This window comes from Myotis davidii, unplaced genomic scaffold (assembly GCF_000327345.1).
Source record: "Myotis davidii unplaced genomic scaffold, ASM32734v1 scaffold556, whole genome shotgun sequence".
Classification (NCBI taxonomy): domain Eukaryota; kingdom Metazoa; phylum Chordata; class Mammalia; order Chiroptera; family Vespertilionidae; genus Myotis; species Myotis davidii.
Genome location: NW_006287671.1, coordinates 234,419 through 247,269, shown reverse-complemented (window position 1 = coordinate 247,269; position 12,851 = coordinate 234,419). Strand labels below are relative to the sequence as shown.

The window sequence follows — 12,851 nt, the reverse complement described above, 5'->3', positions numbered from 1 at the left end:
CGGTATGTGGAATGAAGTGGGCGGGCGTCGGGAAGCCACTATGGCACGGGGCAAGCACTATGGGCAGTCTATCTGAAGTGTACCTGGCGTATAAGACGACCCCCCACTTGGAGGCATATTTTTCAGGGCCAAAAAATCGTCTTATACGCCGGCAAATACGGTACCATTTAATTCACTTATCAGTTACTCTTTTTTGCTGTTGTCTATCTTCAGTACAGTCCCATAAGGGCAGGGATTTTTTTTCTTCTGTTTTGTTGACTAATGGTTCCCAGGTCTTAGAATACTGCCTGGCAAAAAGAAGGTACTAAATAAATATTTGTTGAATGAATGCATGAGTAAATTTTGAGTAAGGGCATGCATGTGCAAACTTTTAACTATGAATTTTGTAGCTATGGTTTAAAAGATTTATAGTATAGAGAATTTTAAGAAAATTATTGTTTGTCAATTTCATGTTGTAGCTTTTCTTATATTTTAAGTTTCATATGTGCTTTTTTTTTCTTTTTTCTAAAATTTCAGCTTCAGTTGTAGAAGGTCAAAAGGGTATCATTCCTCGAGCTATCCAAGAAATATTTCAAAACATCTCTGAAAATCCTAGCACTGACTTTAAAATAAAAGTTTCTTATATAGAAGTATATAAGGAAGACCTAAGAGATCTTTTAGAATTGGAGACATCTGTGAAGGATCTTCACATCCGAGAAGATGAAAAAGGAAACACAGGTAAAGTAGCCTACTTACTAGATAGCCTTCTTTAGCAAATAGATATGATTTAATTCAGTTTCTGGATACATTCCAAAGAAGCTTTTGAAACACATAGAAGCAAAATGAATTTGTTTTTACTTTAAAATTGAATATCTTTTTTAAAAAAATGTATTCTATTAACCCTTTACAGAGAGGAAGGGAGAGAGATAGTCAGAAACATCGATGAGAGAGAAACATCGATCAGCTGCCTCCTGCACACTCCCCACTGGAGATGTGCCCGCAACCAAGGCACATGCCCCTGACCGGAATCGAACCCGGGACCCCCCAGTCCGCAGGCTAACGCTCTATCCACTGAGCCAAACCGGTTATGGCTAAAATTGAATATCTTATTGATTAACAATATTAGTTAAAATGCCCAGGTGAAAAGTAGAAGTTCAACTGTTAGGCAAGATGATGCTATTAAGTTGTAATTCAAGATAATACTTAGTTCCTAAAAATGCCCCACTTCCTTCCACTCCCAACACTGACCTTAAGTGAGACTAGATTAATTTTTGTACTTTTTTTCCCCTCTCAGTTACCCCAAGATAGGGGATGGCTTCTCCCTTTGGTGTTCAGCCAGGTTTATCTAGAGCTCACCTTTGTTCTTTGATTTTTGTCCCAGCATACCTATTGCTTCCTTATTTTTTTTTAGTAGAGAGTTTATGTGTTTGCTTCTCCGTATAAACAGTTACCTGTCCTTTGTTGAGCTTCTCAAGGTCTGATTTTCTGTGTTTACAACCATTAATCTCATTAAATATCCATTTGTTTGGAAAGAGGAGACGGTTAGAAGGGGAGGGTTAAAATGCAAGTATTTTAAAGAATAATACTTTATGCTTCTTTTATTTGAAAGGAAAAATATTCAACATAAAATACTTTGAAAACATAAAAAAGTATGAGGAAGAAAATAAAAGATTATTTTTGATCCCAGAACCCAAAATAGTTTCTCTTATTGTTGTGTTTTCTTTTCTATGCAAGTAGAGTTGTTGTTGTTTTTTTGTTGTTGTTGTTTTTTTAAATATATTTTATTGATTTTTACAGAGAGGAAGGGAGAGAGATAGAGAGTTAGAAACATCGATGAGAGAGGAACATCGACCAGCTGCCTCCTGCACATCTCCCACTGGTGATGTGCCCGCAACCCAGGTACATGCCCTTGACCGGAATCGAACCTGGGACCTCTCAGTCCGCAGGCCGACGCTCCATCCACCGAGCCAAACCGGTTTCGGCAGAGTTGTTTTTTTAAATGTACTTGCGATCCCCCACATACAGTATTACATCTTATTTTTTCACTTAATATTTGTATTGTGAGCATTTTCACATGGCTTTAAATAGTTTTCAGCCTTGTGACTCTTGGTGGTCAGGTGGTAATTTGTCTTCTGAATGTATTATAATAATTTTTTTAACTATTGTTCCATTGTTGGATATTTAGGCTGTTTCAAAATTTTCACTATTATTAATAACAAGTGGCTGTTCTTGGATGTTTTCCTCTCCTAAGAAACACATGTAGTAGAACCTTCCAGGAGATAAAGGGTCCTGGTGATGGAGTCACTCCTTGAGGGAGTTTCCTAGCAGCTAGGAAAGTAAGATGGCTATAGTCATTGAAACAGCAGCCTGCAGGGGGCAGTAAAGCTCGTCCCTGGACATTTGGAGAAATTGTTTTTTTGTTTTGTTTTGTTTTTAGAAAGCATACATAGTAGTTTATGAAATTACTAGAGGCCCGGTGCATGAATTCGTGCATGAGTGGGGTCCAGCCGCCCACCCCTGATGTGGGGAAGCGGGGGCGGGGAGTTATTAGTGTCAAAGATCTTTGCAGGGTGTGTACACGTTCGCTCTTGGCTTTAGGATGAGTTGAAGCTTCAAAGGCACTTTAGTGTCAGGGACACTTACAGCTTCTGTTTCTAAGCCTCCCCCTAGATAGGTAATGCGGTTTAGTTCCCTGTATAGCTATTTTTTTCTGAACAGAATTCTGACTGGAGTTTTGAGCTTTTGTATCGTGAAATATATTTACTGAATATTTTTATCTTTTATTAAAAATTACAAAAATAATAAATTTATTTTAAAATTATCTCACAGTATGGAGGGTACATTGTCATTCCTGATAAACTTAACAATCAAAATATTCCCTGACTAATATCAATTCTGCAAAAATTTTTTGCAGGATATAACAAATTATGTTAAGACAAATTGCCATATATCTGACATAATGTCTTACAACATGCACTTCTTTGACATATTTATTGAGTCCTTTGTGTGAAGCAATGGTTGGTATCCAACCTGGAAGCGGCACAATTAGCACCACCTTTGAAGCTTTTTAAAAAGTATTGGTGCTAAGCTTCAAAGGCACTTTAGTGTCAGGGACACTTACAGCTTCTGTTTCTAAGCCTCCCCCTAGATAGGTAATGCGGTTTAGTTCCCTGCTGACAAACCCCCTAAAGAGAGGCTATGGTGTGATGTGGCTGCCCTCTTTGGTAGGAAGCAGTGGAGAGAGAATGCAGGAAGATGGTGGTTGTGCTGGGCACCTCTCCTGGACACCTGACTGATGGTCCAGACCATGAGCAGTTTTCCTCCTGATCACTTGTCATTCAGATTTCTGGACTATGAAGCCTGGAGAGCATTTACTTACTTAGAATTTCTGAAGGTCACACTTCAGTGATGATGGGCTGGGCGATCGGGTCGGGGCAGCAGGGGGAAGGGCTGTGGGTGGTTGGATGGCAGGCCCTGCCCCTGATCGGGCTGGATGGCCGCTGCAGTGCACGGCAGAGCCACTGGTCATTCTGGTCGTTCTGCTGCCATTCGGTCGGTTGAGTGTCAACCTGTGAACCAGGAGGTCACTAAAATTTCTTCCTGTTCAGGGCACATGCCTGGTTGCAGGCTTGATCCCCAGTGTGGGGTGTGCAGGAGGCAGCTGATCAATGATTCTCTCTCATCATTGATGTTTCTATCTCTCCCTCTTTTTTCCTCTCTGAAAGCAATACAAATATATTTTTTTAAAGTACTGGTTTCTGGGCCTTACTTTTCAGAAATTCTAATGAACTAGAGGCCCGGTGCACAAAAATTTGTGCACTCAGGGGAGTCCCTCAGCCCGGCCTGTGCCCTCACGCAATCTGGGACCCCTTGGGGGATAACCACCTGCTGGCTTAGGCCTGCTCCCCGGGGGATTGGGCCTAAGCTGGCAGTCAGACATCCTTCCGGCAGCCTGGGAGCTCTTGGGGGATGCCCACTTGCCAGCGGGGAGCAGGCCTACACTGCAGTCTGACATCCTTAGCGCTGCTGAGGAGACGGGAGAGGCTCCCACCACCACCGCTGTACTGGCAGCCGGCAGCCTGGCTTGTGGCTGAGCAGAGCTCCCCCTGTGGGAGCGCACTGAGCACCAGGGGGCAGCTCCTGCATTGAGCGTCTGCCCTCTGGTGGTCAGTGTGTGTCATAGTGACCAGTCATTCCCAGTCGTTCTGCTGTTAGGGTCAATTTGCATATTACTCTTTTATTATATAGGATAGGGGCCTGGTGCATGGGTGGGGGCCGGCTGGTTTGCCCTGAAGGGTGTCCTGGATCAGGGTGGGGGTCCCACTGGGGCACCTGCCCAGCCTGGGTGAGGGGCTGAGGGCCATTTGCAGACTGGCCACACCCCCTTCAGGGGGGGGGTCCCCACTGGGGTGCCTGGCCAGCCTGGGTGAGGGGCTGAGGGCTGTTTTCAGGCTGCCACCCCCCCTTCAGGGAGGGGGGTCCTGCTGGGGTGCCTGGCCAACCTGGGTGAATGGCTGATGGCTGTTTGCAGGCTGGCCACAGTCCCCAGTCACCCAAGCTCCCAGTGGAGGCTGGCTGGAAGCAGGTATCTTGGGTTTGTTTATATTCTATAATTGAAACTTTTTGCCTTGAGTGGAACTCAGAACCGGCCAGGGCCTGCGGGAAGCTTGGCTTCCTCCATCGCTGGGGCAACCAAGCCTCCAGCTACATGGCTGCCAGCTGCCATCTTGGTTGGGTTAATTTGCATATAGTCGCTCTGATTGGCTGGTGGGCGTGGCTTGGGGGCGTAGCAAGGTTACGGTCAATTAGCATCTTTGTCTTTTATTAGTGTAGATTAGTCTGGGATGGGACCTGGGCACAGGTAGTTTCTTTTTTATAAAGCTCCCTCTCAGGTGATTTGCAGCTGGGCTTGAGAACCTTATCTAGTACTAAGCTATACCCTAACACTAGAAAAGTTATATAAAATTTATGCTATAATTTATAGTTATATTATCATATTTTATAATTGCTGATATTTTAGCATTGTCTGTAGTACAGGTACTTTAGAACTTTAAATGAACCAGGTTGTTAAAAAAGGTTTCATGGTGGAAATAATATAAGCAAAATGATTATTTTTCAAAGAAACAGTGGCATGATGGGATCTGATTAAAAAGGAAGTACACCATTGTAATTTGACCTCAGAATTAGGAGCTTTACTGCTTTGATTCAAATCTGAAATCTACCTAGTCTTTTTTGAAAATTTTGTGTATAAATATGTGGTAATAGTAAGCTTAGGTTACTTGTTCTTATTCTGCCATTGAAATAGAAATTTTCTGCTTGTTTTGAATTGCCATTTCATTTGTTTACCTTGCACTCTGATATTATGTAGGGCACACCTGCTTTTAAAATGAATACCTTTGCCGAAACCGGTTTGGCTCAGTGGATAGAGCGTCGGCCTGCGGACTGAAGGGTCCCAGGTTCGATTCCGGTCAAGGGCATGTACCTGGGTTGCGGGCACATCCCCAGTGGGAGATGTGCAGGAGGCAGCTGATCGATGTTTCTCTCTCATCGATGTTTCTAACTCTCTATCTCTCTCCCTTCCGCTCTGTAAAAAATCAATAAAATATATTTAAAATAAAATAAAATAAAATAAAATGAATACCTTTACTTATACTAAAATTTTCATCTGTCATTAGTTGTGACTCCACAATATAAAAAAAAAAAAACTTAAACCTAAAGAGAGCTTGAATAGTAACAAAATTCATGAGAGACTATTTTTTAAAAATGAATCTATTACTAATTGTTTTTTAATCCTCACCTAAGGATACATTTATTGATTTTAGAGAGAGAAGAAGGGAGAGAAAGAAATACTGATGTGAGAGAGAAACATCAATCCATTGCCTCCCTTCTCACCCTGACCGGGGACTGAATCCAAAACTTAGGTATGTGTTCTGACCGGGAATTGAACCTGCACCCTTTTGGTGTATGGGTCGACACTCCAACTAACTGAGCCATCTGGCCAGGGATGATTAATTCTTTATATGGATTTTTTGACTTTTATTGCTTTTAATTAAAATCTGAAATTGAAACAGTTATTTTGTAGTGTATATAAATCAATTAAGCATGATAAAATTTACATCTATACTTAGGGAGTTGTTAGAAGAAAGATCATATATAATTTCAAGGAATTTTTTTTTAATATATTTTATTGATTTTTTACAGAGAGGAAGGGAGAGAGAGAGAGAGAGAGAGTCAGAAACATCGAAGAGAGAGAGACATCGACCAGCTGCCTCCTGCACATCCCCCACTGGGGATGCGCCCGCAACCCAGGTACATGCCCTTGACCGGAATCGAACCCGGGACCCCTCAGTCCGCAGGCCGACGCTCTATCCACTGAGCCAAACCGGTTTCGGCTAATTTATTATCTTTTAATTAATCCATTAGCTTCTCCAAATCAAATACTGAAATTAAGAGTTTTTCTCTTATTAGCTGGTTTAAAGAATTGCATATGATGTGTGACTGCAAAGAAACCAGATCGTTAAAAACTATGTACTTTTAGAATTTAAACATCAAATTGAGCACTCTCTGTAAAATGTCCCTTTTGGGACATTCTCTAAAGTTAATTAATGTTGCTGCTGTTACTATTGTTTGAAATACTATTGATTTTTTTTTAAATCCTCATCCGAGGATATTTTTCCTTTGATTTTTAGAGAGAGAGGGAGAGACAGAGAGAAACAGAGAGAAACACCGAAGTGAGAGAAACACATCCATTGGTTACCTCCCACATGCCCCCTATCAGGGCCCTGGGAGCCTGCAACCAAGGCATGTGCTCTTGACTGGAATCCAAACCCAGGACCCTTCAGTCCACAGGCCAATGATCTATCCACTGAGCCAAACCGGCTAGGGCACTATTGATTTTTTAAAGGGAATGTTTTAGCTGGGCAGTCTAGCAAATAACCTAAGGATACATTTATTGATTTTAGAGAGAGAAGAAGGGAGAGAAAGAAATACTGATGTGAGAGAGAAACATCAATCCATTGCCTCCCTTCTCACCCTGACCGGGGACTGAATCCAAAACTTAGGTATGTGTTCTGACCGGGAATTGAACCTGCACCCTTTTGGTGTATGGGACGACACTCCAACTAACTGAGCCATCTGGCCAGGGATGATTAATTCTTTTGAGTTATATATTTAATTAATTTATTATCTTTTTTTAAATATATATTTTATTGATTTTTTACAGAGAGGCAGGGTTAGAAACATCGATGAGAGAGAAACATTGATCAGCTGCCTCCTGCACATCCCCCACTGGGGAAGTGCGCGCAACCCAGGTACATGCCCTTGACCGGAATCGAACCTGGGACCTTTAAGTCCGCAGGCCGACGCTCGATCCACTGAGCCAAACCGGTTTCGGCTAATTTATTATCTTTTAATTAATCCATTAGCTTCTCCAAATCAAATACTGAAATTAAGAGTTTTTCTCTTATTAGCTGGTTTAAAGAATTGCATATGATGTGTGACTGCAAAGAAACCAGATCGTTAAAAACTATGTACTTTTAGAATTTAAACATCAAATTGAGCACTCTCTGTAAAATGTCCCTTTTGGGACATTCTCTAAAGTTAATTAATGTTGCTGCTGTTACTATTGTTTGAAATACTATTGATTTTTTTTTAAATCCTCATCCGAGGATATTTTTCCTTTGATTTTTAGAGAGAGAGGGAGAGACAGAGAGAAACAGAGAGAAACACCGAAGTGAGAGAAACACATCCATTGGTTACCTCCCACATGCCCCCTATCAGGGCCCTGGGAGCCTGCAACCAAGGCATGTGCTCTTGACTGGAATCCAAACCCAGGACCCTTCAGTCCACAGGCCAATGATCTATCCACTGAGCCAAACCGGCTAGGGCACTATTGATTTTTTAAAGGGAATGTTTTAGCTGGGCAGTCTAGCAAATAACTGTTATGTGGTTAATTTGACTGTACTGGATTTTGATTAAAACTTGACTTAAAAACTTGCTGTTTTAAGTGATTGTCGGGGCCAAGGAATGCCAGGTGGAGAGTGCAGATGAAGTGATGAGCCTCCTGGAGATGGGGAATGCAGCCAGGCGTACAAGTACCACCCAAATGAATGAACACTCCAGTAGATCACATGCAATTTTTACAATCAGCATTTGTCAAGCTGAAAAAAATACAGAGGCAGCTAAAGATGGATCATGGTCTTCCCGCCAGCAAATTGTCTCAAAGTTCCATTTTGTGGATTTGGCTGGATCAGAAAGAGTAACGAAAACAGGGAATACTGGTGAACGGTTCAAAGAATCCATTCAGATCAACAGTGGGTTGCTGGCTTTAGGAAATGTAATAAGCGCTCTTGGGGACCCACGCAGGAAGAGTTCACATATTCCATATAGGGACGCTAAAATTACCCGGCTTCTGAAAGATTCCCTGGGAGGCACCGCCAAGACTGTCATGATTACTTGTGTCAGCCCATCGTCCTTCAATTTTGACGAATCCTTAAATTCTCTCAAATATGCCAATAGAGCACGCAACATCAGGAACAAACCCACCTTAAACTTCAGCCCTGAGTCAGACCGGATGGATGAAATGGAATTTGAGATTAAGTTGCTTCGAGAAGCTTTGCAAAGTCATCAGGCTAGTAATAGCCAAACCAGCCAGATCCATCGAGAGGGGACTCCTGACAACAGGATCCTTTCTCTCGAGGAACAAGTAGCTCAGCTCCAAGGAGAATGTCTGGGTTACCAACATTGTATAGAGGAAGCCTTCACTCTCCTGGTGGAGTTAAAGGACACTGTCAGTCTAAACCAAAAGCAGCAACAGAAGCTGCAGGAGTGGTTTAACATGACCCAGGAGGTCAGGAAGGTGATTCCCAGCTCATTCAGAGGCAGCTGCGGCATTGGAAACCTGGAAGAAGGACCACAGCATATTAGAGTTAACCAACTGAAGCGAGAGCTGAAGAAATGCCAGGTACATAACACTGCTTTTATAAAATAACGTGTTTAAGGACTAAATTTATTTGGGGCAAGTAAAAGTCATTGTAGAATGTCAGAAAATTTTTAAAAGGGTTATATGTAAAATCTCATTTGCCTTTGCATTGTTTCTCCCTTTTCCTATTCTTCTCATATGCATACCTTTCCTGGCTCCTCCTTTTTTCTACTGTAAAATGTATTTTAAGTTGATATGTTCATTAAGTACAATCTTGTGGACCTGGTCATTAAATTTAGAGGATGGGAACAAATAGTTTCAGGAACAAAATTAAGTTATACTTTACTGAGTTTTATCCCTCTATGGGTCAGTGGTTCTTGAAAGAAAAAATACTTCATCCCTTGAATTTGGAGTACTGATTTTTTTTAAAGAAGCAAAATCATCATATTTGGTAATATTTAAGAAATGTAGATATGTACATGTATGCATTATATGTATTGCATTTACATACATTGAGTTTAGAATTACATTTCCCCACTTTTCATTCAAAAAACATTTATTGAGTGAAGATTATGTGTCACAGGAAAGGTAGTAAATAGCAAGACATACCTAGTTCTGCTTATGTGGAGTTTGCAACTTGGTGGGCAAAGAGATGTTCTGCCAGATTTTTAAAGTAGGAAAACATAGTTAAAATGTAAAAATAATTTAAAACATAGCTGTCTAGTTAGAAATCTTTCCTCAATACCTTTTTACATGTATTAGGAAAAAGCCAGTTATACTTTATTATTGCAGTCATTGAAATTTTGTTCTCAGGTTTCTTTTTTATTATTTTTTATTGATTTGAGAGAGATAAAGAGAGATAGAAACATTGATGAAAGAGATACATTGATTAGTTGCCTCCTATATACCCCCGACTGAAATCGAACGCGCAACCTAGGTATGTGCCCTGAGTGGGACTTGAACCCACGACCGTCTGGTGCATGGGATGATGCTCCAACCAACTGAGCTATACAGGCTCAGTGTATCTATAGATATTTACCATATTAGAATTAAAACAGGAAATTTAATTATTAATTTATTTAAAATAACAATAATAATCTAATTATATGGTAATATATAGACTATTTTTCATGAACAAATAATATTCCCAGAAACCAAAAAATTAATAAGTGAAATTGTTTTACATTTTTGCACAGCTCTTTAATATCTGGCTTAATAGAAGACAGGTAAATTTTCATATCTGCTTCAGCATTCAGTTTGTCACAATATGTTGTTTTAGTTGAAATACATGAAGAAAATCCAGCATCATATAGATTTTTAATTAGAAAGAGAATATTTAATGCCTTTTTTAGATAATTGTGGATATTCTTCTTTGAAATCACACTCAAACTCAACAAGTAGAAATTTCCTAAAGATTACTTGCAATGTCGGATTTGAAACTATTTTGTTACATTAAGATCTATACATTAGAATTCAGAAGATGGCCGACAGGACAGCAGGGAGAGGGAGAGTGTGACAGAGTAAAGAAGCGAGAGGAACGTGTGTGGAAGTGGGTGGTGGGTGCGTGGGTGAGTGAGGGACAGATAGATATCTCAGGAATACCTGGGCCTGGCAGGTTGGGCTCGCCATGGGCACCCCACGCCGGTTTAGCTTTGGCGCAGAAAGCACGCCATCTTGTAGAGGGGAGCGAAGGCGGCCAGGAGTGCTGCCCCACCAACATCCGGACTAACCTCGGGCAGCACCCCCGGACCTGGCCAGGGAGCCTCTTGCCAGCTCTAACCCACTTGGAGCCACCACCGTGCCCAAGCAGTGAGCAACGCGGTACCGCGACGTGGGTCCCAGATGACTTCAGTGGGAGCACATCAGACAGACCTCCGGAGGAGCTGAGCCTCTTAAGCAGAGCCCAAACCCAGCGTCCCAGGATCCCACGCTTCAGGTCCTCGAGCTGTGAGTGCAAGCTATGGGACCCCACTCCCCGCTTCATCCCTGATACCAGTATAGAACCTCAGCCCAGTGTGTCCTACACTCCTGCCCAGACGGAACCCTAGCCAGGTGAGCACCCCTCCCCTGACACTGAGCTCCACGGCCAGCATAGAGCCCTCACAGAGCACGGGTGAGGGCCCCGCCCCTTGTGCAGACTGAGCACGCTCCACCCCCAGCTTTGCACTCGCTGCCAACTTAGGCAAAGCCTGCACAGGGCCAGCCCCCTGCCTCTGGCACAGCCTGAGTGCGCAACGCCACCAGCTTTGCGCTCTGCTTTCAACTTAGGCAGAGCTCTTGCAGAGTAAGTGCCCAGCCCCTTACACAGACAGAGTGCACTCCGCTGCCAGCCCAGGCAGAGCTCTCAGAGGGTGAGGACCCCGCCCCTTGCACAGATGGAGCGTGCTCGGCCACCACCTTTGCACTTCACCACCAACTTAGGCAAAGCATGCGAAGGGCAAGCGTCCTGCCTCTGGCACAGCCTGAGTGCACTCTGCCACCAGCTTTGCCCTCTGCCTCCAGCTTAGGCAGAGCCCTTGGAGGGTGAGCATCCCACCTCTGGCACAGACTGAGTTCGCCCAGCCACTAGCATAGGAAGAGCCAGCCCTTCAGGGCAAGCGCCCACAGCCTGGGCATAGACTGAGTGTGCTCCGTTGGTAGACAGAAACCTCAAGGGCAAGTGCCCTGCACCCCGACAAAGACAGAGCAGCTCCACCATCAGCACAGACAGACCCTTTGGCTGGGGCATACCCCACTCCGGCACAGACAGAGCGGCAGCCCAGAATGGGCTAGCATCTGGCTGAGACAGAACCTTGAGCTGGTGGGTGCTCTGTTGCCAGCACAGACAGAGCCTTTGGCTAGTGCACACCCCACCCCCAGCACAGACAGAGCTGTCATCTCTGCATGCCCTACCCACAGCCCAGGTCAAAGCTGCTGGCACGACCTGGTGTGCCAACTCAGGTCACAGGTCAGTGCTGCAAGTGCACTGCCAGAGGGACCTAGGGTAGTATCTTGCCTTAGGGGCTGGAGGAGCACAGCGTACTGCATGCCAGAGGGCTCTGGGCTCTCACAGAGAGTTGCACACTAAGGGTACTGTGCACCGGCCCCCACCAACTCCGAGAAATGGATAATTGAGGGACCAGCACCATGGGAGAAGGGGATACAACTCAGAGCAGAGACAAAAAAGGTGTGAAACTCAAGGGAGACGCAGTCCCTGGTGCTAGTGAGTCCATGACTATTGGACTGCGGGGAGCCTCAACCCCTTGAACACCAAGCAGGTAGCCCAGGGCCAGAAAGAGACAGCAAAAATGGGGAAGACAAAGAAACCCCAAAGGAAACAAAAGGAGGAATCACCAGAAAAGGAATTAAATGAAACCAAGGCATGCAATTTGTCAGAAAAAGAATTCAGAATAAGGGTCATGCAATTCATAAACTGGATGGATGAAAAAAATCAACAACCTATGTAAGAATCAGGAAGAAATAAAGAGTGCTATAGCTACAATAAAAATCTCCACAGGAGCTTTCAACAGTAGACTAGAAGAAGCAGAGGACCGAATTAGTGAATTATAAGGCAGGGAAGCAAAACGCACCCAGTCTGAACTGCAATTGGAGAAAAAAAACCAAAGGCAGGAGGAGAGCCTAAGGGAGCTTTGGGACAACATGAAACAACGCAATGTATGTATAATAGGGGTGCCAGAAAGACAAGAAGAGGAGTAAGGGTTAGAAAACCTATTTGAAGAAATAATGTCAGAAAACTTCCCTGATTTGGGGAAGAAAAAAATTACACAAGCACAGATAGTCCCAAATAAGATGAACTCCAAAAGATCCACACCAAGGCATGTTGTAGTTACAGTAGCTATTGTTAAGGACAAAGAGAACTTTAAAGGCTGCAAGAGAGAGACAGGAAGTTACTTACAAGGGATCTCCCGTTAGATTATCAAATGATTTCTCAACACATCAGGCCAGAAAGGCA

The 12,851-nt window shown here is 43.3% G+C and overlaps 1 protein-coding gene across 1 annotated transcript in view; it reads left to right on the top strand.

Annotated features, from left to right (window-relative positions):
• KIF27 (kinesin family member 27) overlaps nucleotides 1-12,851 on the top strand; it is a 69,717-nt gene that overhangs the window by 7,239 nt on the left and 49,627 nt on the right. Inside the window, exons 2-3 of the mRNA XM_006759473.2 lie at nucleotides 517-717; nucleotides 7,986-8,941. Of these exons, the coding sequence (XP_006759536.1) occupies nucleotides 517-717; nucleotides 7,986-8,941 (1,157 nt within the window). The remainder of the gene's footprint in view (nucleotides 1-516; nucleotides 718-7,985; nucleotides 8,942-12,851) is intronic.